At 37.6% G+C, this 27,398-nt stretch overlaps 1 protein-coding gene across 5 annotated transcripts; it reads left to right on the top strand.

Moving 5' to 3' along the window:
* The first annotated feature begins 94 nt into the window (after positions 1–94).
* Positions 95–27,142, top strand: USP16 (ubiquitin specific peptidase 16). Of its 5 annotated transcripts, none has more exons than XM_022570622.2 (18): positions 96–201; positions 3,762–3,863; positions 5,095–5,273; positions 8,413–8,516; positions 9,289–9,392; positions 10,299–10,483; positions 11,048–11,143; positions 11,724–11,854; positions 12,165–12,252; positions 13,299–13,377; positions 14,728–14,819; positions 15,172–15,228; positions 16,142–16,318; positions 18,464–19,124; positions 20,758–20,852; positions 22,042–22,128; positions 25,970–26,126; positions 26,243–27,140. In XM_022570622.2, the coding sequence occupies exons 2-18, from the start codon at positions 3,803–3,805 to the stop codon at positions 26,365–26,367; spliced, it is 2,478 nt and encodes an 825-aa protein (XP_022426330.1). In that variant the 5' UTR covers positions 96–201; positions 3,762–3,802; the 3' UTR covers positions 26,368–27,140. The 5 variants fall into 5 exon arrangements, with proteins under 5 accessions (XP_022426512.1, XP_089766478.1, XP_022426330.1 ...); XM_022570372.3 differs by having other exon boundaries at positions 10,296–10,483; XM_022570804.3 differs by lacking the exon at positions 16,142–16,318 and having other exon boundaries at positions 95–201; positions 10,296–10,483; positions 26,243–27,142.
* Positions 27,143–27,398: the final 256 nt, after the last annotated feature.

The raw sequence follows: 27,398 nt of genomic DNA, 5'->3' as shown, positions 1-27,398 counted from the left end.
GCTGATTAACTGTCGTCAGTGCCGCCGGACCCTGGGGCCAAAGCCACTTCCCATAATGCTGCGTAGCGGAAGTTGTTGCTTTCTAGGGGTCACGCTGGCTTCCGCTTTGTCGCTCTCAATTCGTCACCCGGAGGAAGACGGAGCAGGCTGCCCAGCCCGAGGGCCCATTAAGGGATACAGTTATGGGCGCTGTCGCCGTGGGTGAGTTCTGCTCCCACTGCCTCGCAGTCACCGCTCGCACGACTTCCTGCGCGCCGGGAGTTCGAATTTCCTGCCCGACTCCGTTCTCCTCTTGAAGGCCCTCGTTCTTAAGCACGTTCCCTGGCCTCGGCCCGGTACCGCGTTCTCATTGGCCTCATGTCCTGTCCGTTCCAGGAGCTGACCAATGAGTTGTTGGTGCTGGCGCCCTCCTCGACCCGGTGGACCCCGAGGTTCCCCAGTGGGTGTGGAGCAGTTGGAAGGGAAAGGGAGATGTGGCGAGCGCTGCGCGGCTAGGGGCACCTTATGGGTTGGGGCTGAGTTGGCTGCCGCGTCCGTATGTTGGTTAGTAGGATAGGCAGCATCTGTCACCTAACCAATTCAGTGCTCCCAGGGTAGGATAAATGTACGCAAAACTTGAAGCCGTGTTCTAGTCTTGCAAAGTTTTCCAGACGCTTGCATTTTTAATGGAACCGAGGGAAGACTGGGAGGGCGGAGAGGGAAGGGAACTGGATAATATGAGAGCCGGCAAAACCAGCTCTGATTTAAATTTTGTGTGGAGTCCTGCAAAAAGTAACGCTCATCTGAAGACTCGTCTGAAAAATTGTATAGATTTATTGATGTATTATAGCTGATGGTACTCACAGTACTCTCTTTTCACGACTCATTAGATGCCCTTTATAGTTGTCAAAAATTTATTGGAGGGGCTTCCTTGGTGGCGCAGTGGTTAAGAATCCGCCTGCCAATGCAGGGGACGTGGGTTCGAGCCCTGGTCCGGGAAGATCCCACATGCCGCGGAGCAGCTAAGCCGGTGCACCACAGCTACTGAGCCTGCGCTCTAGAGCCTGCGCTCTAGAGCCCGCGAACCACAACTACTGAGCCCACGTGCCATAACTGCTGAAGCCTGCGCGCCTAGAGCCCGTGCTCCGCAACAGGAGAAGCCACTGCAGTGAGCAGCCCGCGCACCACACGGAACGTAGTCCCCGCTCGCCGCAACTAGACAGAGCCCGCACACAGCAACGAATACCCAACACAGCCAAAAAATAAAAATAAATAAAATAAATTAAAAATAATTTATTGGAGCTTTTCCACATCATTGAAGCAACCCCCTTACTGTCCTCTGCCTGCAGCAATTACAGTTCGTCTTTCAAGTTTTACTTTGGAGTCTGGGCTACTGCAGTCCTCAAACCAGATTTGCTAGTGCTGTCTTCACTACTGCAGATTTCTTCATTCTTTACCTTTCTCTTTTTCACTGGAACTTGTGTGCTTCATTCTTATGTACCTACCTTTGCACCTTATAATCATTCTTAATTCCTCAGGTACTATTATCTTTTTCTATTTCAATGCAAGAAGTATTTCTTGACCTACTATGTACTAACACTATGCTAAATGCTATAGGCGATTCAGAAGTAACACTGAAAACCATTTCTTGCTTCTAGAACTTTAGATTCCAGATAGGGAAATAACACATGTCCAGGTTAAAGATTTAAGAAGCAGCCCACTTATGTATCTGATTAGGGTACAAGATGAATAGTGCACACTAGCTGGGGAAGTAGAGTTGAGTGGTTCATTTAGAGTAGAATGGTTGCCTAAGGCTCCATTGAAGTGGAAATCTTGGAGAAATTGGGAAGATTTGGATAGATGGAGAAAACTATCTGGAGATCAAAGGCTTAGAGGTAGGGGCAGGGTGTTTTGGAGTGAAGGATACTGAAGAGACTGTCTTGATTCTGTGTTGGAACCAAAATATCAGCGTTTTAGTTCCATCTCTGCCACCCTGTGATCTTTCATCGTTTTGCTTGAGTTTCCTTCTTTAGCGAAATGCTCCATTTAAAGGGTTTTGTGAAAATCAAATGAGATAATACTTACGAAAAGGCTTTGAAGATCAGAAGCACTATATGATCAAACATTAGTGGTTCTTTGTTGAGAAGTAATGAGAGTAAGGATTACCACAGCGGTGCGAACAATTTATAAGGGACCATGAGTGCACAGCATAGGAGGGTGGGTTGAAAAACTGATAAATACTTTGAATCAACAGGATGATATGATGGGGCTTCCCTGGTGGCGAAGTGGTTGAGAGTCCACCTGCCGATGCAGGGGACACGGGTTCATGCCCCGGTCTGGGAAGATCCCACATGCCGTGGAGCGGTTAGGCCCGTGAGCCATGGCCACTGAGCCTGCGCGTCCGGAGCCTGTGCTCCGCAACAGGAGAGGCCACAACAGTGAGAGGCTCGCGTACCCCGCAAAAAAAAAAAAAAAGGGTGATATGAGGAAAATGGCATTATTGGAAGATATGTCTGGTACTGGAATGCAGCACAGATTAGAGGGAGTTGGATTGGAGGCAAGAACTTGGATGCTGTTTTTTTTCCCCTAAAATCTGCAATTCTAGATAAGAGAAATTATGTTAAATATTATCTTGGGGTGAGAAAATTACATAAAATATACGCTCATTTTATATATACCCATATAGTTGTGTTCTTTTGTTAGTAGTTAATTTATTTTGTAAACATGAAACTTTGTTACGTTTTATATTATCTTTGAAAAGGTTAACAGTTATTTAATTTGCCACTCATTCTTCATACAAACCTTTTGGAATTACCTTTAGTTACCCTAACCCATTAAGAGCTAAAGGAGGAATACTTCTAATACTCTAAGCCAGAGCACGATGACAGCTAAGTATCAATTAATTGGCAAGTGTTTTAAAAACGTATATCCCAGGTCCTACTTTCCATTTATGCAATCAGAATTTTAATAAGCATCCCAGGTAAAATAATTATTTTAGTCATTTAAGTGATTTTGACACTAAGTTATTCTAATGTATGTAAAATATACTTTTCAAAACGGCTATTAGGTAGACCTGTATGTACTTTCAGTATTTTTCATGTTTTCTAATTTTTAATTGTTGACTAAGGAGGTGATTTGATATGAACTAGATTTATCGTAGTAGTCCAAACTGATTTTGTCAAGAATATAATGTAAATGGTTGAGAATGCAGATGTAATCGATTTTCAGCTAACATCCATAGGAAATCCTGGTGTGGAAAAATGCAGAACCGTGTGTCACTTTTTATATTTGGCTTTGAATTATTTTGTGAATTTTCTAACTCCCTCTAGGAGATTGTTTTCAGAATTATTTTTAATTTTCTTTGAGAAATATCGATCAAATTGCATTCCCTGCAGGAGCTAAGAAAGATGGCTTTGAAGGACGAGAAATTATCTTGTTTCAAAGTGCCACCACCATTCCACATTTATCTAGTGAGAAGTTGAATTCCTAATAATATAAGGGGCTGAGACTTTTCAAGATCTGTGTAAGAAGGTGTAGGTTCTCTCCTGACCTTTACATTTATTGAAAACCTTTTAACCTTACTAAGAATCAGATTCCTAGGCTATGAAAAACAGAGGTAATACCCTACTTCAGGGTTCTTACTGAAAACTGGATGATACATGTGAATGGTTTTTGTAACTTAATAGACACACAAAATTATGTGGTTTAGTTATGTTACTGTCTCCAGTAGAACTGTAAAACATACTTTTTTTTTGTCAAGCTAACTTTATCTTGTTTTCTAGATTGTTATTTTGTGTCAGTAAGTAATCCATAAAGTGCCAACATGGGAAAGAAACGGACAAAGGGAAAAACTGTTCCAATTGATGATTCTTCTGAATCTTTAGGTATATTTCACCAACTAAATCTTTAAAGTACTGTTTGTATCCCTAAATGGACATCTATTTTAATATGTAAAAATGGGATCAAAGTGTACATTATTCTGTAATTTGCATTTTAACTTAATCTTTGTATAGACATGTCATTTAATAGCACAACATTTTTAATGGCGTGATGTTTATTCCATTGATGTAAAAGACCACGGTTGCACATTTCATAATTTATTTAGGTAATCCCCTACTGTTACAAATGTAGATAAATCTTTAACTTTTCAGTGTTATGAATAGAGTCATAGTAAACATTTTTGTAGCTAAAACTGTGCACATCTGGTTATCTTCTTCTTGGTACAGATCCTAGAATTAGAATTGCTGAATTAAGTGGTATAAACATGTTCAAGGCTCTTTTGGATCTATTGCCAAATTTTACATTTTACGCCGCCATCCCTTTGTTCATGAGATGTGGCCTTTTCAGATTGTTCTTTACTCCATGAGGTCATAGTTTAAAGTACGAGCGTGAAATAAGAAAGACTTGAATCCAAATTCTGGCATAGCTGTTAAGTAGTTATGTGACCTTGGGCACTAACTTTGAGGTTTCTCATCAGTCATTGGGGATAGTAGAGTCTTCCTTCTGGGGTGGTTGTGTGGATTAAATGAGATAATGTAGCACAGTGTCACACTCATAGTTAAGTGCTTAATTAATATGAGTTTTTGTTACTGTAAATATCTTCCAAGATTATACAGACATTACCTCCCTGTGAAACTTTCGTTGACATCAACCTTCTCGTGCTGCTATAGCATGTTTCAGAGATTCTTGTACATTTATTTATTTATTTGCTTCTCCTGCCAGAATGTGTGCTGCTTAAAGAAAGAGCTGTGAGTTGGTCACTTTTTAGGTTCCGTGGCATCTGTCACAGTGCCAGGTGTGCAGTAGTTGTATTGTTGACTGAATGAGGGACCTTCTCTACAAACCTTTCAAAATAAAGAGAATAATAGATGTGATAAATAAATTGAAGTGATTTGGGGTGGCGGTAGTTATACCAAGGACTTCAAAATTTGTATAACATCCCTTTCTTACGTAATCGTCTTATAATCAAATATCAAACAAAAATTTAACTTTTCAGGTTATCTAAAAATTTGTTTATAAATTCATTTTTGAAGTTCAAATCAAGTGTAAGTTTTGAGATTAACTGAAGAAAGACATATTTTACCTCACGTACTCCTTTATTATTTGTTTTAATAGAACCTATGTGCAGACACATTAGAAAAGGATTGGAACAAGGTAATTTGAAAAAGGCTTTAGTGAATGTGGAATGGAACATTTGCCAAGATTGTAAGACAGACAATAAAGTAAAAGATAAATCTGAAGAAGAAACAGAAGAAAATCCTTCAGTTTGGCTGTGTCTTAAATGTGGCCATCAGGTATGCTTAGATTTTGATTGATATGGAATTTTATTATTTAAGTATGAACTTACAAATTTATATAAGTATGAACTTCTTTTAGAAGATATTACCTAAAAGTACAGTATGGGTGACCAGAATGCTAGCTGGCATAGGTCATGTTCCCTGGGGAACAGATTCTGAGAATGAGATTTGTGTGTAGGTGGTTTATTGGGGGGTGTTCTCAGGTACCACCCAAGGAAAACAGTGAGGGAAGCAAGTTTAGGCAGAGGGAGAGCAAAGAGGCAGTGCTACGGGGTCTCAGCTGATCCCACAGTGAACTCTGGCCTTCAGAGAGGTCCTGAATTGAGGCAAGAGGCCAGGCCTTTGTACTTGTGCATAGACCAGCCATTGGATATGGGCTGACCCTGGGGAGGGGAACTAACCTTGGGCAAGGCGGCTTCCTTCCACTGAGGATAATTCTTGGGGGTGGACGGACTGAGCTGTGAGCTGTCACCAGGCCACATTTCTGGCTGCTGGGGGAATGAATACCTTGGGGTTGGGTGGTATCTGGGTTGCAGAACAGCTCACAGGTATTACCTTGGTACTAGAGGTCAGGAGAGCCTCTTAGTCAGCCTTAGTGGTGGTAAGTTTATATGTTAGGAAACTGGACTACTGGGCAGTGGTAACATTTTATAAAACTATAGTATAATATCACAACCAGGATACTAACATTGATGCAATCCATCAGTCTTCATCAGGTCTCCCCAGTTTTACTTCTCTTCGTTTGTGTGTGGGTATATGTGTGTTGTGCATGTGAGTATGTGTGTACTAAGTTCTGTACAGTTTGTCACCTATGTAGTTTCGTGTATCCACCACAGTCAAGGTATTGAATAGTTCCAACATTACATGGACCTCGTGTTGCGTTTCTAAAATCATACTCACTTCTCTACTGCCATCCCTCCCCCCAGCCCCTCGCAACCACTAGTCTGTTCTCTGTTTCTAAAATTTTGTCATTTTAAAAATGTTATATAAATGGAATCATGTAATATACAACATTTTAGGATTGGCTTTTTTCACTTAGCCTAATTACCTGAGGGTTTACCCAAGTTGTGTGTATCAATAGTTTGTTCTTTTTTATTGCTGAGTGGTATTACATGGTATGGGCGTACCACACTTTAACTGTTCACCTGTTGAAGGACATTGGGGCTTATCTCACTTTTCAGGTGATTATGAATAAAGCTGCTATGAACATTTGTGTACACGTTTTTGCGTGAACTTAAGATTGCATTTCTCTGGGGACAATGTCCAAGAGTGCAATTGCTGGGTAATATGATAATTAAATGTTTAGTTTTTTGGGTTGTTTTGGCTGCCCCACGTAGCATGTGATCCTAGTTCCTGGACCAGGGACTGAACCCATGTCCCCCGCAGTGGAAGTGCAGAGTCCCAACCACTGGACCACCAGGGAAATCCCCTTAAATGTTTAGTTTTTAAGAAACTCCCAGACTTTTCCAGAATGGCTGTACCATTTTATATCCCTACCAGTAGCATGTGTGATCCACTTTCTCCACATCCTTGCCAGCATTTAGTATTGTCACAGTTTTTTATTTTAAACATTCTGATAGGTGGTACCTTATTGTGGTCAGACAGTTAAAAAAATTTTATATGCTAGTAAAGAACATATTTATTGTTTATTTATATTTGAAAAGTTTTCATTTAACCTGTTAGATACATATGATGAGGGTGAATATATTTTACTACTTCAAATTTTCCACAATACATTTCTTATTATAAATTTTATCTATTTTGCTATCTTTTTAATTCCTAAGGGTAAGACAATGTCAGTATTAACTGTTAACTTTTATCCCAGTAGAGTTATCTTTTGCACTGTTAGCAAGGGATTCTCACCTGTTGTCTTATGATAACTCATGTCATGTTTAAGTTTCAGATAATCTCAAATGGTGTTAACATTTTCAAAATTAATATCAAATGTTAGTTTATTTTAGATTTAAATGTTGAGCAGGATAAATTGAGTTAGTAGGTTTGATATCATAGTTGAAGGATTAGAAGCCATTGATAAATATTTCTCCTCTGAAGGATATTTTTAGTAGCTACAATAGAAACAGGACCACTTATTGTAGTGCTATCCAAGAGAGTTGGAAGCCTGGTTCAGATAGATACACAGTGAAGATGTATTTCTTAGCTGTGATTTAATCACCTGGAGACACACAATATGGTCGTGTTCTTTTATGAATATGCCTATGCAGATGTAGGTGAAAATCTCCCATTTACTTGTTCAATTAATGCTTATTGACCTCCTTCACTTTGCTAGGTTTTTGGTAATAGGTTAATTTTGTTTTTCATGCCTTCAGGATTTACACTCCAGGGGAGGAAGGATATCAACATTAACAACTTTAATATAAGGTAGAAAATAAGGAATGCCACCAGGAATTTATACCATGTTTTGTAGGAGTGTGTTTAGAGGAAGAATATAGTGTTTTCTTATCTTGAAGGATAAGCACAGGCTTCTGAGAGGAAGTGACCTTTGAGCAAGATCCTGAAGACTGGGTGGGATTTGATCAGTGGCAGTAACAGTAAAGAATTTCAAGGCAAATGGAATAATGTGAACAAAATTGTATTGTGGAAGGGCTGTGGTTTTAGCTGGTAGATGATATTCAAATAGGAGATTATGGGGGATAATCCTGAAAAGGTGGATTGGGATCAGAGGGTATCAGGTTTGGTGAGTAGGAGTTTAAGAGCAATTCATCACTTTTGAATTGAGTATGTGAACAGAGCTTTGTTTTAGGAATATTAAACTAAAAAAATATGTATATGAAGAAAGGTTGAAGTTAGGAAAATACTTAGGAAGATGTTAAGGAGTCTAAACTAGAACTAGTGAATGACTACATTAGCATGGTTTAGTTGGGACTGGAAATGACAAGTTGGAGTGGAAGAGTCCTTCTAGTGCTTGGGTTTATAAATACCTTCTTCCTTAAATGTCCTCAGCTGCCTATTCATATTTAAGTTTTAACAAAATCTGGACTCTCTAGAGTCTGAAGTTTTATTTTCAATATTATAAGAATGGCAGAATTTCTTGACCCACTTCCTTATTCATTGTAGATTATGAATTCTCTCCTGGTGAATTTTTGTGGCTTTGAGGTTTATGATTATGATTCTCTAGGGCTGCGGCAGAAATTCTCAGGAGCAGCATGCCTTGAAGCACTATATGACGCCGAGATCTGAACCTCATTGTCTGGTTCTTAGTTTGGACAACTGGAGTGTATGGTGAGTTTCAACTCCTGTGCCCATTTGCTGGAAATCATTTGAAATGTTGGAGAATGGAGGTGTTTGAAATGTTTAAAGAGAAAGAAAGTTAAAATTTTTGTAGTATTTGTTTACATACCATCACTTTCAGAAGGCTAGAGAATGTGATGGTATGAGACGCTTTTGCTTAGTATTGTACAAACACAAAAATTATAGCATGGAGAAGACATAGGAATTTTCACACTTGTTTTTCTTTCTTGTGATATTACAAAGTGTATGGTAGATTGTTTTTAGTTTAAAAATTGGGACACTAAGAACAAATTCCAGATAAACTGAGAATATAGTAAATTTTGGCAATGATTTTGCACGAAAATGTCAGGCTGGTATTTCTTTTAACTTCATTAAAATAAAATTTTACATCTTTAAAAACCATTTACATAGCAGTGTTCACTGAACATTTGTCAGTTGTAAAATTTGTTAATTTTGATGATGTAGGTCTGTGATTTGAAATATTAGAAAAAACTTTCACTTTAATGTTATAAATAGCCATTTCAGTAAAATATTTGGAGTATTTTCACAGTATTTATATGTAGCTATAATTCAGGCTAACCTTATTTAACAGTAAACCAGAGTTAATATGTATAGTCTCCTTCAAAACATAGAATTTTCATTTTCAGTTTCTTTAGTAGAATAATTTGAGGGTTACACACTTTGGGTTCCATGAATTAAAATTAGTGCCCTTCTGTGGTTGTCAGTTTGTTACTTTTCTTCTCTGGGATCTTTTGGGACACAGGTGTTACCTATGTGATGATGAGGTCCAGTATTGTAATTCAAACCGATTGGGTCAGGTGGTTGATTATGTTAGAAAACAAGCCGGTATTACAGCTCCAAAATCAGGTAAAATCATTTGTTTCTTAATATATACTGTAATGTTGATTTATATAACCTGCTGATATTTAGTTTAGCACACCATAGCATTACATGTAGCTGAATAACATTAATTATGATTGATTTCAAACTATTTTTGGTTAAGAACGTAAAACAGTGAGAATATAGATAATTATAAGGAGTTAGAATTAGAAGGGAATCTGAGAAATAATATAGTCAAAATGTGATGTAGAGTCTGGACTAAGTAATGGGCAGTAACACCCTATTCCCATACCTTGGCACAGGGGCTTAAGGGAGACCTGCTTTATAATGAATTTATTTTGTTACATTTGTTTGGATGATGTGAAAGTAAAGTGCCTGTAACTCCTTCAAAAGGCCAGATACTTCTCAGGTTTTTTTCATACATAATTAAATTAATTGGGTTGGCTTTCATCATTTGCTTTAAAAGCTTGTTTACATTTTTACTGTCACAGTGGTATCTTTTGTGGAGCCAGAATTGTTTGTTCCTAACTTCAGGATTGGTTTTTGACCCTCAGACTTCATTTAAAAATTTATTTCATGTCCACATTCTTTATTTGATTGCTTTATACTCTGATTTCACAGGGTAAGATATGCTCATTTGTAGAAAATATTTGTGCATTAAAAAGGGATTTATATTGAAGCATATACTGTTTGGTTTCATTTGTCAAAGTAATGCTTACATCAGTTCTGAATATTTTTTGTTTATTGGTTTTTCTCTCTTGATGGTAATTTACTTATATTTGTAAGAAAACATTTAAAATCAAACAGGTGGCAAATCATGTTATTAGGTAAAATTCACAAATTCTGGTCCCCAGTATAACTTTGCATTTGGTATGGCTGTGTTATACATTTTGCTAATAAGTCTTTTCTTCTTCTTTTTTTTTTTTAAAGCAGCAAAAGATAGTGGTAATATTGAACTTGAAAATAAAAAACTAGAAAAGGAGAGTAAAAATGAACAAGAGAGAGAAAAAAAGGAAAACATGGCTAAAGAAAATCCTTCCATGAATTCTACTTCCCAAATAACTGTGAAAGGACTCAGTAATTTGGGAAATACATGTTTCTTCAATGCAGTTATGCAGGTGCCAATATTAATTTTTCCCCCTTTAAGGAAATCTAGTGTTTTCCTCATAGGGTGTTTTTGCATATTTGCTACTTGTAGGCTTGAGCTTTTCCCTTGTAGGTAGTTTATTTCTATGTTTTCAAAAAAAAACTCAAGGGAATGTTTAGTTTGCATGACAGTAAAACACTGTGCTAAGCACTGGGGTGCAATAGGGCTCAAAACAAACATGGCCCTTGCCCTCAAAGAACTTTCACTTGGGTGGGGGAAACAGGAAAACCAAGTACAGAAACAAACGCCTAGTTGCACGTAGTGGTAAGTAGTGGCGGTGGTAGGGTAGCTACTTCATATTGGGTGGTTGGGAGAATGACCTTCTGAGGTGATGAAGCAGCTCAGAACTGAAGTATTTATGAACCAATTAGAGTGGGGGGAAGAACATGAAGTTACTTTTTGTTTGACAGTCGCAATAAAAATTGCAGTGATGATAACGATTTTCTGTTTTGGTAGAATAGGCACTTAAAAAACATTTGAATGAATTGGTTTGCCTTTAAATAATTTTCCCTTTCTTTTCCATACTACATTCCAGAATTTGTCACAAACACCCGTGCTTAGAGAACTACTAAAAGAAGTAAAAATGTCTGGAACAATTGTAAAAATTGAACCACCTGATTTGGCATTAACAGTACGTACTTTAAAATTTTCTTCTATTCAGTACTTTTCCTCTCTGAATAGTAGCATTTTAAATTACTTTTAAGAATTGATGTTCATTTTCACCTCTTTTGTTTATTTGGTTTTAAGCTACCAAGTTAAGGATTTTCAGGCTAGTGGAAATTTATAAGGGGCCTTTACATTTATTTGCTCTTTGTATGCCATGTACTGCTGTGCTGTTTGGCTTCTTTCTTGGGAATGCTGTTGATGTTTGTGAAGCCCTAGGCATGCATTCTTATTTTTAACATCTTTTCAGGTGACTTAAATGCTATAGAGCCAAATGAATTTTACCTTATCCATTTTTATTATTTACATTTTGCTTTGGCTCTTTCAGTTCCTAGGTAGTAAGTTCCTGATAATCTAAAACAGTAGAACTGAATTCTTTATCAAAGTCTGTGACCAGAAGCCTTCTCCATCTTTTGATGTACATTTTGAGAATTTAATTGGGACAGCTCTGTCAGGAACATAGGAATAAAGGTTGACTAGTTACATTTTGATAAAATAAATGATTCCAAAATTTGACTGAAGAAAGTAATTTTTATTCCCATATTCAGGAACCCTTAGAAATAAACCTTGAGCCTCCAGGCCCTCTTACTTTAGCCATGAGCCAGTTTCTTAATGAGATGCAAGAGACCAAAAAGGGAATCGTGACACCTAGAGAACTCTTTTCTCAGGTCTGTAAAAAGTGAGTATATGTTTTGATTGTGCTTTCAGTGCATCAGTAGGATGCTGGGAAATAATATGAAAAAATTATGAGCTTTAGAGTTAATTCAGTAGATATATTAAAGCATGGTTTATTTCATTTGGATTAAAAAATACGTACTTTGTATGAAAATTAAATCTACTAAGGATGTTGTTGGACTAAACAAACTTTTGAGAAACTAGTGAACACTCCAAGATTTGGGATATGATCCTGAGATTTTATAAAAAAATAGTTTCATTTTAGTAGACTCACCATTGTTTTTCTTCTTTCTTTCTTTTTCTTTTTTCTGTAGAGCAGTGCGATTTAAAGGCTATCAGCAGCAAGACAGCCAGGAGCTGCTTCGCTATTTATTGGATGGAATGAGAGCAGAAGAACGTCAAGTTAGCATATTTTGACCAGTGTATTTTATAATCTGATCTTCATTAACTTCTTTGTCATTTGATGTCTTAAGAGTTATTAGAGCAGTGAAAACTAGTTGAGGCCATTATATTAAAAATTTTTTTTTCTTCACCAGCCTTTTCAACCAGTATATTTTAATTATTAGAATGAATGAAGGGAATTAGAAATGAGTCCCCTTTTCATAATGCTCTACTTTGCTTGATGTTTACAGTGTTATTGTTCTTTAAGGGTTCTATTGTACTAGCCTATACCAGGAGAGCTATAAGGTACTGGAAAATGTGTGTCCCCCAAACGATTCCCAGTTGCAGCGCACCCTTACTCTTAATTCTGAGTGTGATTTAACACTGCTTTTTGAATCTAAGAAGTATTTTTATTTTGTAAGAGTCAGGGAACATTTGTATTTTAATTTTTTTGTTAATTACCAGGATATAAAGTAATTTGGGGGGATGTGGATATAATTAATAATAGTAATAACACAGTGATAACAACTAATATTTATGTTGCTCTTATTTTTTGTCAAGCACTGTTCTCAGTATTTTGTAAGCATTACCTTACTCAGTCCTCACAACCATTCTGTGAGTCATTTTCTCACTTCATAGATTATGAAACTAGGGTATAGAGAAGTTCAGTGCCTGGTTCAAGGTCATCCAGTAGTGATGGAGCTAGACTTTGAGCACTGGAGTTTGTCCTGTAGCTCTCATTATCCACTCTGCTTCTAGGACATGGTATTTCAGTGGTCTTTTCAAAGGAGGTGGGCATGTTCTGAAAAGCTTTGGTTTGAGTAGGTTAAAATCTTGAAATGATAAGATGGTGCCTTTGCTCAGGGGTTAGTGATTGTTTTTTTAAGTATAATTCTTTTTAGCTCCTGGAATTAATTTTGAAAATGTGATTTTAGAAATATTAAGTTTTATTCAGTAAGTTTGGAGAGCTAATTAATTCTTGATCACTTTCTTGACTTGATTACATACTTTCTAAGGAAAATAACTATAAAATTTAATGGTATATATATCTATTTTATTACTTTTAGAGAGTGAGTAAAGGAATTCTTAAAGCATTTGGTAATTCTACTGAAAAATTGGATGAAGAGCTAAAAAATAAAGTTAAAGGTAATGTCTGAAGTTTTGAACTAAAGCACTATAGTTGAATTCCTCTGTACTTTAGGACAAGATCGCTAACACATGTATTTCAAATCCACAGTTATTAATAATTTATATTATCCACAGTTATTATAATTTCTCTTTATCTTCGTTGATTTAAAACAATTATTCAGTACTCCAAAGGTAAATACTTTAGAAAAATTTAACTTCTGGTGTATTCTTTTTATGCAATATTATGGTAAAATTTATAAACATAGAGCTAAGATGACATCACAGTTTTATTTTTCAAAAAGTTAGACTTTATTTATTTATTTATTTGGCCGCGCCACATGGCTTGTGGGATCTTAGTCGGAACAGCTAGTTCTCCGACTAGGGATTGAACCCGGGCCCTGGCAGTGAAAGCGCCTCGTCCTAACCACTGGACCACCAGGGAATTCCCTCAAAAGCTTAGACTTTAATTAGCAGTGATTGTCTTTGAGAGTTGTCAGCTCGTTTATTAATCATGGAGATAACTTTTTTCTTATTATGTGACCCTTGAAATGTGACTGGTGCAACTGAGGAGCTAAATTTTATTTTCATTTAATTCTAACTAATTTAAATGTAGGTGGCCCCAATGACTAGCAACTACTGTATTGTAAAGCACAGTTCAGAATCAACACATAGCAACTGTTTACCTCCTTGGTGCCCTTGGTGCTGGCCTGGCCAGCAACAGAGAGGGAATCAAGCCTGTTTGCACTGTCTGTCATAAAATGTGTTTCTGTATAAATGACACCTGTCATTTGAATAAGGCCTACACATTTCATGTAATTAGAAAGTTGGACTACTAGGTAGTTAAATTATGTCACCTTATGCTAAACTTATCAAGGTTATTTCTGGGAACATAGAAAAATAAAAGGAGGATTTTGTCTGAAATACTCTCCTGAGGGCTTTTTGTTTTTGTTTTAAGTGGAGTTCACAAAGCAAGTTACTCCCAAACTTGCTGCCGGTGTTAGAATGTTAGAGCTAGAAGCGAGCTAAAATAGCATTCTGTGCGTAGCTCGATCTGCTTGTTTTACTAGGTAAGATACTGATATACAGAAAGTCTCACTGACTCGCAAAATTTATTTTCCACTGACTAGATCTTGGATAAGAACTTTTTTTTTCTTTTTCACAAGATGTGATTATGTTAAAATGTGTTATGTTTAGAAGTGGAGTATACGCTGCTGACTGTAGCATAAAAATAAAATTGTGGTAATTATGAATAGAGAAAAGTCAGTAAGATAGGAAATTAAAATTAAATTTTAGGGTTAGATAGGTAAGTAGTTTCGATTTATTTCATTAATTATATAAGGATAATTGATAGACTTTTTCCCCTTATAGAATATGAAAAGAAAAAATCAGTACCAAGTTTTGTGGACCGAGTATTTGGTGGTGAACTAACTAGTACAATCATGTGTGATGAATGCAGAACTGTAAGTAGATGTAGTACAGACTGGATTTATGCATTAATATTAATAATGTACAGTTTATCAATTGTTTCTTTCAAAAACAGAAATGTCTAGTTAGTTTTATAAGATATTCTTTTTGAACTGTCCAAGTATGCATAGTTTTTTGCTGGAACTATGAGCACTCCTTATATCAGGAAGAAGTTATTTAATATTTTAATTGATTTCCCCTAACCCAGAGTCCTCAACACTGTGTAATTTTTCATTTCATTTTCCTAAGCCTTTATTTTAAAATTTAGCACCCCCCCATGATTTTACTATATAATGTTTAAAATGAATCTTTTCCTCCTTTTTACGTTTTCTTTTTTGGTTGGTTAAGGTCTCCTTGGTTCATGAATCGTTCCTTGATTTGTCTCTACCGGTTTTAGACGATCAGGTAAGACTTACATTTATTTAAGTAGATTTTTTTCTTTCCTGTGCTAGATTTATGGGGGAGGGCTTGCTACCTTTTCCAAGCTGTACATTACTAGGCCAAGCATGGAGAAATTTTTCTTAGTGTATATGAGACAGAAGAATTTTAAAGATTTGAAAAGAGAATGGGATAAATATATATATATATATTTAAAGAGTGTGTCTGGAATTATTTATAGATAATGAACTTGATTAGTTTACATATCAGGAAATATTTACTTATATAAATTACTATTTATTTTCATTATTTAAGATTAGCCACAAATCCCTTATAGATTTAAGTTTATAAATGTTAAGAGAGTATCTCAGTTTTAAGCCATATTAATTTAGTTCCTATCAAGTAGTCATAGGAAAAAGAGAACATATTATGAGTATTGGATAAATCGTTTTTCAACTTAATATGAATTGGGGGTCCCTTTAAATCACTGTTACTTAGTGATTAAAGTCTTAATAAACTTACTCTTTTTTCTTTCTTTAAAACTGTCATTTGCATTCAAAGAAAGAAAAGAATGAAAAGGAATACCTGTAGTGGAACATGTAAATCACTTACCAACAGAGAGTGCATTTAGAAATAGACGTAATTACAGCATGATACAGCATGTGTCTAATACAACTCATTAAATTCCTTTCTATTACACTCATATGTTAAGTTGCCTTTTTTTTACTGTTTTACTTGTTTGTTTGCTTGTTTTCTCAGTATGTGAAGATTGCTTTCTGGTGTTTGAGATGAATGAATTTTGTCCTGGACATGTTTCCAAATATTGTGAAAAATAAATCTGGTGTAAAATAGGAGTAGAAAACTATTTAGGTAACATGAAATCTCTTCACCAACAGTAGTAAAGTTTTATTTTTGGCCCATATTCTCTCCATATTTTAAGAGTGGTAAGAAAAGTATAAGTGATAAAAATCTGAAAAAAACCATGGATGATGAAGATAAAGAAAGTGAGGAAGAAAAAGATAATGACAGTTACATAAAGGAGAGAAATGATATTCTTTCAGGAACAAGTAAGCACTTACAGAAAAAAGCAAAGAAGCAAGCTAAAAAGCAAGCCAAGGTAGGTAATTAGGAAAACCATACTTTTCTCATTTTAATTTTTTGAACTATTGAGTTTAAAGTCTGAGTGACATTGGTAGACATGTCTGTTATTTTATATACAGCACTTTCATTGGGCAATTACAGAATTAGCTCATTTAGTATTCTCTGCAGTGAAGTTTCTCTGAGTGTATGTGAAGAAAATGTGCTTTTTAAAAAAAATTCTGCATTACTTGTGACAACTTAAAAAAAAACTTTAGTTCATCTTCAATAACTTTTTGAGTTGCTAATACATTGACATTCAAAAATTCTCCCTCCTTGTATGACATAGATACTACTTTCATTAGTTTCTTATGTGTTCTCTAGGTTTTTTGGAAAATATGATCAAGTACAATACTAATATGTAGTCTTGTTTTTCACTTCTTTTAAAAATTATGCACAGTGTTCTGGACCTTGCTTTTTGTTTGTTTCTGCTTAGATTGTTGGAGATCTTTACATTTCAGGACACAAAGATTCCTTTTTTAACCGCTGTATGGTATTCTATTTTAGTAGTAAACTTACTACTAAATATAGTATAATAGATGTGCTATAGTTCATCTAACCATTTCTCTTTTGATTTAGGTATACGAACACCTATAGTTTTTTGCTATGATGGCCAGTGCTGCTGTGAATCACCCTATACATATGTCATCGATTGGGCACACTTTGAGAAGAGGGATTGTATTTGTGGTTTGATAAATTAATTGCCCTCCACAAAAGTTGTACCAATTTATATTCCCACCAGCAACATATGAGACTTGCTGTTTCTCCTTATCCTTGACAGCAGAATATTATCAAACTTTTAGATTTCTGCCAGTCTGATAGATGGAAAATAGTATCTCAGTGCAGTTTTATTTTCCATTTATTTTAATGTAAGTGAAGTTAAGCATGTTTTTATGTTTAAGGGCTGTTTGTATTTCCTTTCCTTTGAAGTATTTGCTTATATCCTTCCCCCATTTTTCTTTCCTGTGTACTATTTTTAACTGAAGCATATCAGAAAATTTTTGTATCCAGAGCCCTGTGTGCTGCCCTTCAGCTTTCTGGTATTATGAATTAGCCTCACAGGGACTATCCTTTTAGTGACAACTCAAAATGCTAACCCCTTGAGTCTTTAGGCATTCCAGTAACAGAAATCTAGATAAAATGCAACCCCCCCACCCCGCACTTGGACATAGGCAGCAAATGGCAAAGAAGGTGATTTAAGTGGGTAGAGTATTTTATTATCCTCTGTATATGTGGCTTCCCTGCTTCTCTAGTTTCGGGCCATTTGTTTCCCAGAATGTTTTCCTCCATCCCTCTGCTCATCCTTGAATTTTTGGTTTGTTTTTATACATCCTTGAGTTTTCAGTTTATTTTTATTTTATTATTTTTATTATAACTCACATGGATATATCCCTTCCTGGTGTGTAGACACTCGCCCCCTGCTTTAATACATGGCTACTTGGGTTCAACAGCCTTACTGCTCTGTCTAGATCAGAGACCATGTCTTGCACATTTTTATTTGCCCCCGTGTGACAATTTTTTGATGATTGGTGATGTTTTATCCCTGCTTTCAATCAAAGAACTTTTCTTTTAAATGTATTTATTAAATTTATTTATTTTTGGCTACGTTGGGTCTTCCTTGCTGTACATGGGCTTTCTCTAGTTGCAATGAGCAGGGGCTAGGCTGCTCTTCATTGCGGTGCACGGGCTTTTCATTGTGGTGACTTCTCTTGTTGCAGAGCGCAGGCTCTAGGCATGTAGGCTTCAGTAGTTGTGGCATGTGAGCTCAGTAATTGTGGCTCGCGGGCTCTAGAGCACAGGCTCAGTAGTTGTGGCACACGGGCTTAGTTGCTCCGCGGCATGTGTGATCTTCCCGGACCAGGGCTCGAACCTGTGTCCCCTGCATTGGCAGGTAGATTCTTAACCGTTGCACCACCAGGGAAGCCCCAAAGAACTTTTCTCTATAATTTATTTGATCCCTGATAGTAAAGGAACTTTTAGGGTTGGAATTCTGGGAGTGAACTCTTCCTTATTAACTTATTTATTTTTGATTGATAAACAGGAAAACCTGATGTGATACGTGTACGCTTTTTCTCTTCCTCTCTCTCGTTTTTTTTTTTTTTAATGTTTTGTACTTTTTACACAGAACCAACGAAGGCAACAAAAAATTCAAGGAAAAGTTCTTCATTTAAATGATATCTGTGCCATTGACCATCCTGAAGGTAATGAATGTGAAGTTGAAATGTCACTTCAGCGAGAAGTGGATATTAAATCCAACCATATTTCACAAGAGGAAGTTATACATAAAGAATATTGTGTTAATCAGAAAGATTTGAATGGCCATGAAAAAATGATAGAAAGTATAACTGACAATCAAAAATCCACAGAGGAAGTAGATATGAAAAATGTCAACATGGATAATGATCTGAAGGTTTTGGCATCTCCTGCTGAATGTACTAGGAATTTAAATGGTGCCTACATGAAGGAAGGGAGCAATGGAGAAGTGGACATTTCCAGTGGATTTAAGAACCTTAACTTGAATGCTGCTCTTCAACCTGATGAAATAAATTTAGAGATTCTGAATGACGATCATACTCCCGGGATGAAAGTATATGAGGTTGTAAACAAAGATCCAGAAACTGCTTTCTGTACTCTTGCAAACAGGGAAGCTTTCAGTACTGATGAATGTTCAATCCAACATTGTTTATATCAGTTCACCCGAAATGAGAAACTTCGAGATGCTAATAAACTGCTTTGTGAAGTGTGCACACGGAGACAGTATAGTGGACCAAAGGCAAATATAAAAGGTATTCAGATTCTTTCACAGAAAGTAATGTTTAGGGGTACATTTTGCACTGTATCAGTAGAGTACTACTGTTTTAATTGTATCAGGGTTTGGATGGTGTCAATAAGTTCCCTTTTCCCAAAATACTGTGTAAATTTTTTTGTTTTTTTTAGAAGATGTTGGGGGTAGGAGTTTATTAATTTATTTTTGCTGTGTTGGGTCTTCGTTTCTGTGCGAGGGCTTTCTCTAGTTGTGGCAAGCGGGGGCCATTCTTCATCGCGGTGCGCGGGCCTCTCACTATCGCGGCCTCTCGTTGCGGAGCACAGGCTCCAGACGCGCAGGCTCAGTAGTTATGGCTCATGGGCCTAGTTGCTCTGCGGCATGTGGGATCCTCCCAGAACAGGGCTTGAACCCATGTCCTCTGCATTAGCAGGCAGATTCCCAACCACTGCGCCACCAGGGAAGCCCTCTGTGTAAATATTTTAATAGAAGGATGGATAAGCAGAACTTTGTTGATGTGGCTAGTACTCTGTGGCATCCCAGCAGCAGTTAAAGTGGGGCAGTTTGCTCTCTGATACCACTCCCTGTAGGGAAATCATCCCAGTGAGATGTTATCACAGCAGGCTCCTTAACAGATAGGGGCTGTTTCTTTGTATCCTCAGTTTCCTGTCATTTGTGATGAGCCTCATCTCTATTGCATCCAGAAAACCACACTTTAATTCTTCAGCGTGCTGAAGTGACGTGCCCAGTGCAAGGTACTGGGAGGACAGTGCTTTCTTACCATCTTCTTCAAATACAGAACAGAAAGATATTAATAATCCCCCTCCTACCCCTGCCCCCACCTTGTTTTGTTTTTTGATCTTGGGTAAGTGGGATAGGGAGGCATCATAGATTCCTAAGGATTCTTGCTAGAATTGTTGAAACATTTAGAAAGTCTAGTTTTTTATTTATTTACTTGTTGATACAAAAAGTAAATCGTGTTGATATTATAGCATTTCTGTTTGCTTTAGAGCCAGTGTACGTGAACTGTGGTTTGCAGGCTAAATTTGGCCTGCTTCTTGTTTTTGTGTGATCTCCGAGCTAAAAATATTTTTTACAGATGAACATTTGAAAATGATTTTATAGTAGAAAACATGAACTTTGAACCCTAATTGTTACCTCTCCAAAAATGATTCCATTCTTCTTTTCAGTAGACTGCAATCATACTCAATTATTTTATTATAGTTTGAATTCTATAAAATTTGTGTATTAATACGTACAAAGTATCCTTGATTTTGCCTCTTGGTCCAAAAAGCCTAAAGTATTTATTATTTGGTTCTTTCCAGAAAGCGTCCTGATCCTTGCTTTAGATGTTTGGAATGATTTTTTTTTTTTTTTTTGCTGTACGCGGGCCTCTCACTGCTGTGGCCTCTCCTGTTGCGGAGCACAGGCTCCGGACGTGCAGGCTCAGCAGCCGTGGCTCACGGGCCCAGCCGCTCCGTGGCATGTCGGATCCTCCCGGACCGGGGCATGAACCTGTGTCCCCTGCATCGGCAGGCAGACTCTCAACCACTGCACCACCAGGGAAGCCCCTGGAATGATTTTATAGCAGATGTGAATGCTATATAGAGGTCTAAAATGATCCTCACACTGCTAAAATTGCTTTCTTTCTGTAGGTGAGAAGAAACACGTTTACACCAATGCTAAGAAGCAGATGCTAATTTCCCTTGCTCCTCCTGTTCTTACTCTTCACTTAAAGAGATTTCAGCAGGTACCCCTTGTTCGTTACCTAAAATTTGTTTTAAATATGTGACACCTGCTTTATTTGTTATTGTCTCAACATATTACTGTGTTTTTTTTGGCTTTCTGTTATTTCTTAATTCTAACTTCAGAGAAGTAGGAAAGTAAAATAATACATATGTTTATGTTACCACACAAAAGGGGTTTGATGAAGATGCATGTCAAGGTGGAAGAGAAATTTAGGCACAATCACACCTCAGTTTTACTAGAACTCATGTTGCTCTTTTTAGATATATTAGCATTTTACTTTAATCTTATTTTCAGGTTTAGAGAAAGAAGACCAGTTTACTAGTTATTTCTCACACTTGGGAAATTTAGTGATCTGTGTGGTATCTTATTTTTACTGACCCTTGATAAAAAGGCATTGATTGGTACCTTGGCTTTTCATCATTTTGGTGACTCCATCTTTTCTGGAAGACTTTTTCCTATGAGCAGTACAAGTTGTAAATTCAGTTCGAGTCCCAAAGTACCTTCGTAGTGTTTTCTCTTCTGTATGAGTTTGACTAATTGGGTGGGTGTCTATGAACAGTTCACCAAGCTTGGTTAGAAAGTGAGGCTGAAAGTGTATGCTTCACAGAAGAGTATTCTGCTGTTGCCGAGCTGGTTTTTTTTTTATGTTTATTTTTTATTTATTTGTTTTATTTTTGGCTGCTTCGGGTCTTAGTTGTGGCACATGGGCCCTGTAGTTGTGGCATGCGGACTTAGTTGCCCCATGGCTTATGGGATCTTAGTTCCCCGACCAGGAATGGAACCTGCGTCCCCTGCATTAGAAGGCAGATTCTTAACCACTGGACCACCAGGGAAGTTCCTGCTATTGCTGAGTTTTAAGCACTCAAAACCTGTTGTCTAATCTGGCTTTTCCAGATGCCTAAAGCAGGAACATTGAGAGTTTTCTTATAGGAGCAGCTATCTCAATGTGTTGGACTGTGTGTGTGTGTGTGTGTGTGTGTGTGTGTGTGTGTGTGTGTGTGTGTCTGTTGCACTTAGCAAAAACAAATCAACTGGAAATCAATTAGTAGTCAGAGGGATAGAGTCTTCTAAGCAGATTGAACTAGGGCTAGATGTTAGTGTTCTTCTGGGCATTGGGGTGGGACTATAGTTTACATAACATGTACAGCTTTTCCAGGAAGAGAACTTAATGTATTATCCTTCTTTTATAGGCTGGTTTTAACCTACGCAAAGTTAACAGACACATAAAATTTCCAGAAATCTTAGATTTGGCTCCTTTTTGTACCCTTAAATGTAAGGTAAGTGGAACTTGCCTTTTTGGGAAAATCCTTTAAAGGGAAATCATAGCTTATTACCAAATACTCCAACAGCAACTCACATATGTTTGAAGTTGATAGGAACTACTGAGTAGACTGGGTCTTTGATCTTTGTACCTTTATAATGTCAAGATCTGTGATGAATCATGTTGAACATTAGGTTATTTCAGTTCAACATTTTTTTGAACCTCCATTATTGTGGCAGATGTCTTGGGAGCTGAGGGCACATAACTAAAGATGAGCAGATATATTAATGGATAATCTCAATTTAATATGGTTGAGTGATAGGATTGGTATACACAGAGCAGGGGTGATATGCACTTAACCCAGCATGTTGGTGGTTCAGGGAAGGCTCTGGAGGCTCTGCCTCAACTGCTACTTCAAGGAGTAAGACTTAGTGTAATGAATCAAGAGGAAGCACGTTTTCCAGGCAGAGGGGACAGCAGGAGCAAAGGCAGGGCATGTAAAGTGGCACAGCGGGTGCCAGGGACTGTCTGTATAAGCAGGTCTAGAGCTTACAGTACAAGGTCTGGGAACGTTAGGAGATGAAGCCAGAGAAGTGAGAGAGGAATGAGGTTTTGGAAGATTATCGTGATGAGAAACTTGGGCTTTATTAGGTATGCAGTGGGGAGCCACTGAAGAACTTAAAGCAACAGGGTGACACAGCCAGGTCTGTATGTTACATAGGTTACTTGCTGAAGCAAAGGAGGCTGGATTTTAGGAGGACAAGAGTAGAGGCAGGGAAGTTAGGAGGCTGTTGAGTTAATTGTCAGTAAATGATGACAGCCTAAACTAGGGCTGGAGATGGGGAGATTGAAGGAATATTTCAGGAGGTAAAATTAAGACTTTTGATCTCTTGCCTCTGGAAGATGAGGCAGAGGCCTTTAAATGGATGCTGAGGGTGCTACAGAAGGAGTTGAGTATGATTCCCAGGGCCTGATTTGAGTGTCTGGGCAGTTGGGAGTGCCATAAATTGAGGTAAGAAACACAGGAAGAAGAGCAGGTTGGGAGGCGGAGAAAGGAATAATAATAAGTTCAGTTTTGGAAACATTGAGTTTCAGATAGTTTTGAGATATTCATGTGGCTATGTTTAGAAAACATTTGGATGTACATGTCTGAGGGCCAGAATAGAGGGGTTAGGGCTGGAGATAAGGATTCGGAAATCAATACATAGGTGGTGGTTAAAACTATGAGAGGATAGGATCTCTTGTGTAAACAAGGAGAGAGAAAGAAGAGATGCTTAATGACAGAACTCTGGCGAGCATCAGAGTGTAAGAGGTGTAGGTGGAAGAAGACACCACCGAGGATATCAGCGAATCTCCATGTTGAAGAATTTGGAGAATAAAAGAAGCTATACTGCTGTTCTTTATTCAGATTTTAAATACTTCAGTGAATTGTCATTCCTTTTATGTTACTACCATAGGCCAGGGCCACTTTTGCTGGTATATGCATACTTCAGATATTTTGGCTTCCGTTCCAGACCACAATAAAGCAAATATTGCAATAAAGCAAGTCATACGAATTTCTTGGTTTAGTGCATATAAAAGCTATGCTTACACTGTATTGCAACCTGTTAACTGTGTAATAGCATTGTGTCTAAAAAAACAGTGTGCATATCTTAGTTAAAAAATACTTTATTGCTAAAAAATGCTAACCATCATCTCAGCCTTCAGTGAGTTGTAAGCTTTTTGCTGGTGGAGGGTTTGAAATATTTTGAGAATTATCTGTGACACCGAGACACCAGGTGAGCAAATGCTATTAAAAAAATTGGCACCGATAGACTTACTCAGTGCAGGATTGCCGCAGACCTTCAATTTATTAAAAAACGCAGTCTCTGTGAAGCACAATAAAGCAAAGTACAATAAAATGAGATATACCTGTAAATAGAAATAGCTCTGGTTGGATTAGTTTTGAATATAGGGTAGTCAGGAATCCATCTTTTGCCTAAAATGCCATTGTCCTGTGTTCAGGTTTCAAGGAAAGGATTAAGTGGCCTCAGTGTCACAATATCTGAGAAAAAAACTAGAAAGTGTTAGACAGTATAGAGGTCATGGTAAATTTTTTAAGAAGTGTTGGTAACTTCAGTAGGTTGAGAAATGAATGAGAATATTGGAGATAGAGCATATAGATACATTAGAGCTTTTGCTGAAAAGGAAACGTGGTGCATCAATGAAGATTTTTTTTTTTAATACTAGGAGACTTAATTAGGTTTGTAGGCAAAGAGGAAAATCTAGAAGTAAAAGATACAGAAAAGAGAGATAACTGAGCAAAGATCCTGGAGAAGACCAGAAAGGCTGGGATAAGGACACGAAGTTGGAGAATCTCTGAACCAAAGGGAGAGGAGACTTCACGTTCCTGAGAGCGGGCAACGTGCAGCTGGGTGGGTGGTGTCTCAGTTTTCCTGAAGTGGGAGGTGAGGTCACCTCTAAGGAGAGGCTACAGGTGAGCGGTGGAAGTTTGGTCTAGTTGCTGTGAAGGACATCCATGGAAGAGGCAGCTAACTGAGGACACATTATAAATTATACAGTCACATCGAGGACCTGGTGAGGTAGAAAATCATGAATTTTCGAGGCTGCATGGTTACAGAATTGTTTCCTAGCAATGGCAGCTGTCTGTGTATGGGGTCGGGGAAGGTGCGTCGTGGAATTCAGAGCTGGGTTATGTGATGAGCTGGATGTGGTGGGTGTTGAGAGGTTGTCTGTAAGAATGACATGTGCATGTGAATCACATGGAAATCAATAGGTGTGAGGCGGGGTCTGAGACTCTGCCTTCCAGTAAGCTCTCAGGTAATGTGATGTTGCTGTTCCATTACATATGGAGAAGTGAAGAGACTTTTTTTGGGAATGAGGCCAAAAGAGGCCTCATAGGCCAGGAGAAAACGAGGGTTGGAGGATCCTGTTAGGTTGACTAGTATAGATGAGGTGAGAGTTGGAAGAATGGAATTGTAGACTGAGACTAGAAAATTAGTAAGATTTTTGAAGTTAAAGGGTTCTGAGTGATGACCGATTCCAGAATGTAGTCCTGGCTGTGGTTGGTTAAAATGGAATGGCAGGGAAAACCCTGTGAGGTTCATTGGCCACTGAAATCCCTGAGGAAGCTGACAGGATTTGGGGTGATGTAATAAGAGTTCTTTAGCAAATAGGGAGGCAAAGATTAGAGAGTGTAGTGACAGTACTGTTGAAGGGCAGTGATGCTTGTTCAGGAAGACTTTTTACAAGAGAGCGCAAGTGGAGTAATTGTCTGCGAGTGGCCCCCAGCTGGAACACCTGTCCCTGTTGCTGACCAGCCCTATGGCACATGTGATCTTAAAATAAGCAGCCTCCATGTTAGATGGGGAAAGTGAGCTCCTGAGAGGTCACATGTCCTTCTCACCAAATCTGCAGGGGGTATTTGAAAATGTTAAAGGGTGGTCTTGGGTGTGACCTAAATGCTATCCTCTTGCTGTTAAAGGCGTACATTTTGGGCTGGAAATAGCATGATGAGTTGTTGAGGTATTAATTATCTGATCCCAGACTCCTAAAGAAGCTTTGGCAAGTTCAGTTATTTAAGTATCTGGGCCAGGAAACTGTGATTTAGCAGGTAGACCCTGGTTTATGGTTCTTCCAGCAGGGCAAGAGCAATGGCAACTTTCTAGTAAAAACATAAGCGTGCTACCACTCAGTAGGCTGAGAAAAGGTAGGGAGAAAATAATAGTCCATTTCACACTCAGGACTTCTGCATTCTTGAAGGTTAGAGACCCTCTGCATAGTTTAAAATTGTCTTGTCGATGGCATCTGTATAAATGGGACTAGAACTAACTTTTGATTCCTGTTCATTTTTAAAGAATGTTGCTGAAGAAAATACAAGGGTACTATATTCCTTATATGGAGTCGTTGAACACAGTGGTACCATGAGGTCGGGGCATTACACTGCCTATGCCAAGGCAAGATCTGCAAACAGTCATCTCTCTAATCTTGTTCTCCACGGTGATATTCTACAGGGTAAGAAAGAGGTCTTACAGAATTCTGGTATTCAGCAGATATTTACGGCAAAACCAAAAAAGGATGAACTTGAATCTTTCCATTTATATACTTAATTTTACATTTCCTCCTGACAGATTTTGAAATGGAATCAACCAAAGGACAGTGGTTTCACATCAGCGACACACATGTGCAAGCTGTGCCTACAACTAAAGTACTAAATTCACAGGCTTACCTCCTATTTTATGAGAGAATACTGTAACAATTTCAAAAAGTGCTTTCTCTGGAAACATGTTTATGGCTTTTATAATGGCTGTAGTAATAAAAAAGTAAAGACTAACTGTAAGTCATGTTAACTTAAAATTAAATACATGGCAGAAGAAATCATGTTTATTGAAATACTGAAGGGAAAATACCTAAAAATTTACAATGGTTTTGTATTGTCACAGTGGTTTTTATTCCTGCTTCCAGTTTCTGGAAAGGATTCTGAATTACTTAAGTCCTCTGTGCTCATTTATACGTCTGGGTGGTGGTTTGCAACACATCAATAAAATGAATTACCCCCAAAACTTGTTTTATTACTTAGAAGATTTTAAGTTGTACTGACATACACTACTAGAAAACATTTAGAAGAAAAAGTTTCAAACTAAAACTTCAAGTGTGTTCGTTAAAGCAAAAAAGTGTTAATTTTATAAGCATAGGTGTTTGACCTTGGTGGTAACATATATAATGCTTCTGATGCCATGCAGTGTGCATAAGCTGGGGTGTAAACTGAACTCTGCACTTGTTCTGTGCAATTGTTAATCGACCCAAGGAAGACATTCATTGAAATCCCCTTAATGCCAGCCTCTGGCCAGAAAGTCTGTGAACTGTCCTAATAAATTCCTTTTTTTTACCCAAGGCAGCCACTGTTTCCAAGTTGCAAACAACCCTAAGAGCCTTAAGAATACCAAACCTGTCTAAACTTCCTGTAAGGTTCTCTATTAGGAATTCCTTGATGAGTTTACCTAAGACCCAGTCAGCCATACTGCATCCAAATTCCTTTGAAATACCAAAAACAGTATAAAATTTCAAAATGTTACTCAAAGACCTTATATAACCAAAACATAGTAGCACATGTTCTGTAAAATAAGTTAAATTAACTTTTTACTATGGTCTTTGCTTTTTCAAAACTCCACTGTATAAAAACTGACTTGCTTCATTTATATGTCAGGAGGCGTGTTTTCGGCTGCATCACAAGTATCTTTGTTCTTTGCTACCAGAATATATGTGTTTTAAGTCAGCTATTTAACA

Source organism: Delphinapterus leucas, chromosome 4 (genome assembly GCF_059928025.1).
Source record: "Delphinapterus leucas isolate spDelLeu-1000000601 "Yukka" chromosome 4, BTC_Dleu_Yukka2, whole genome shotgun sequence".
In the NCBI taxonomy this organism is placed as follows: domain Eukaryota; kingdom Metazoa; phylum Chordata; class Mammalia; order Artiodactyla; family Monodontidae; genus Delphinapterus; species Delphinapterus leucas.
The sequence above is the reverse complement of the archived record's forward strand: the minus strand, read 5'-3'. Positions and strand labels throughout refer to the sequence as shown.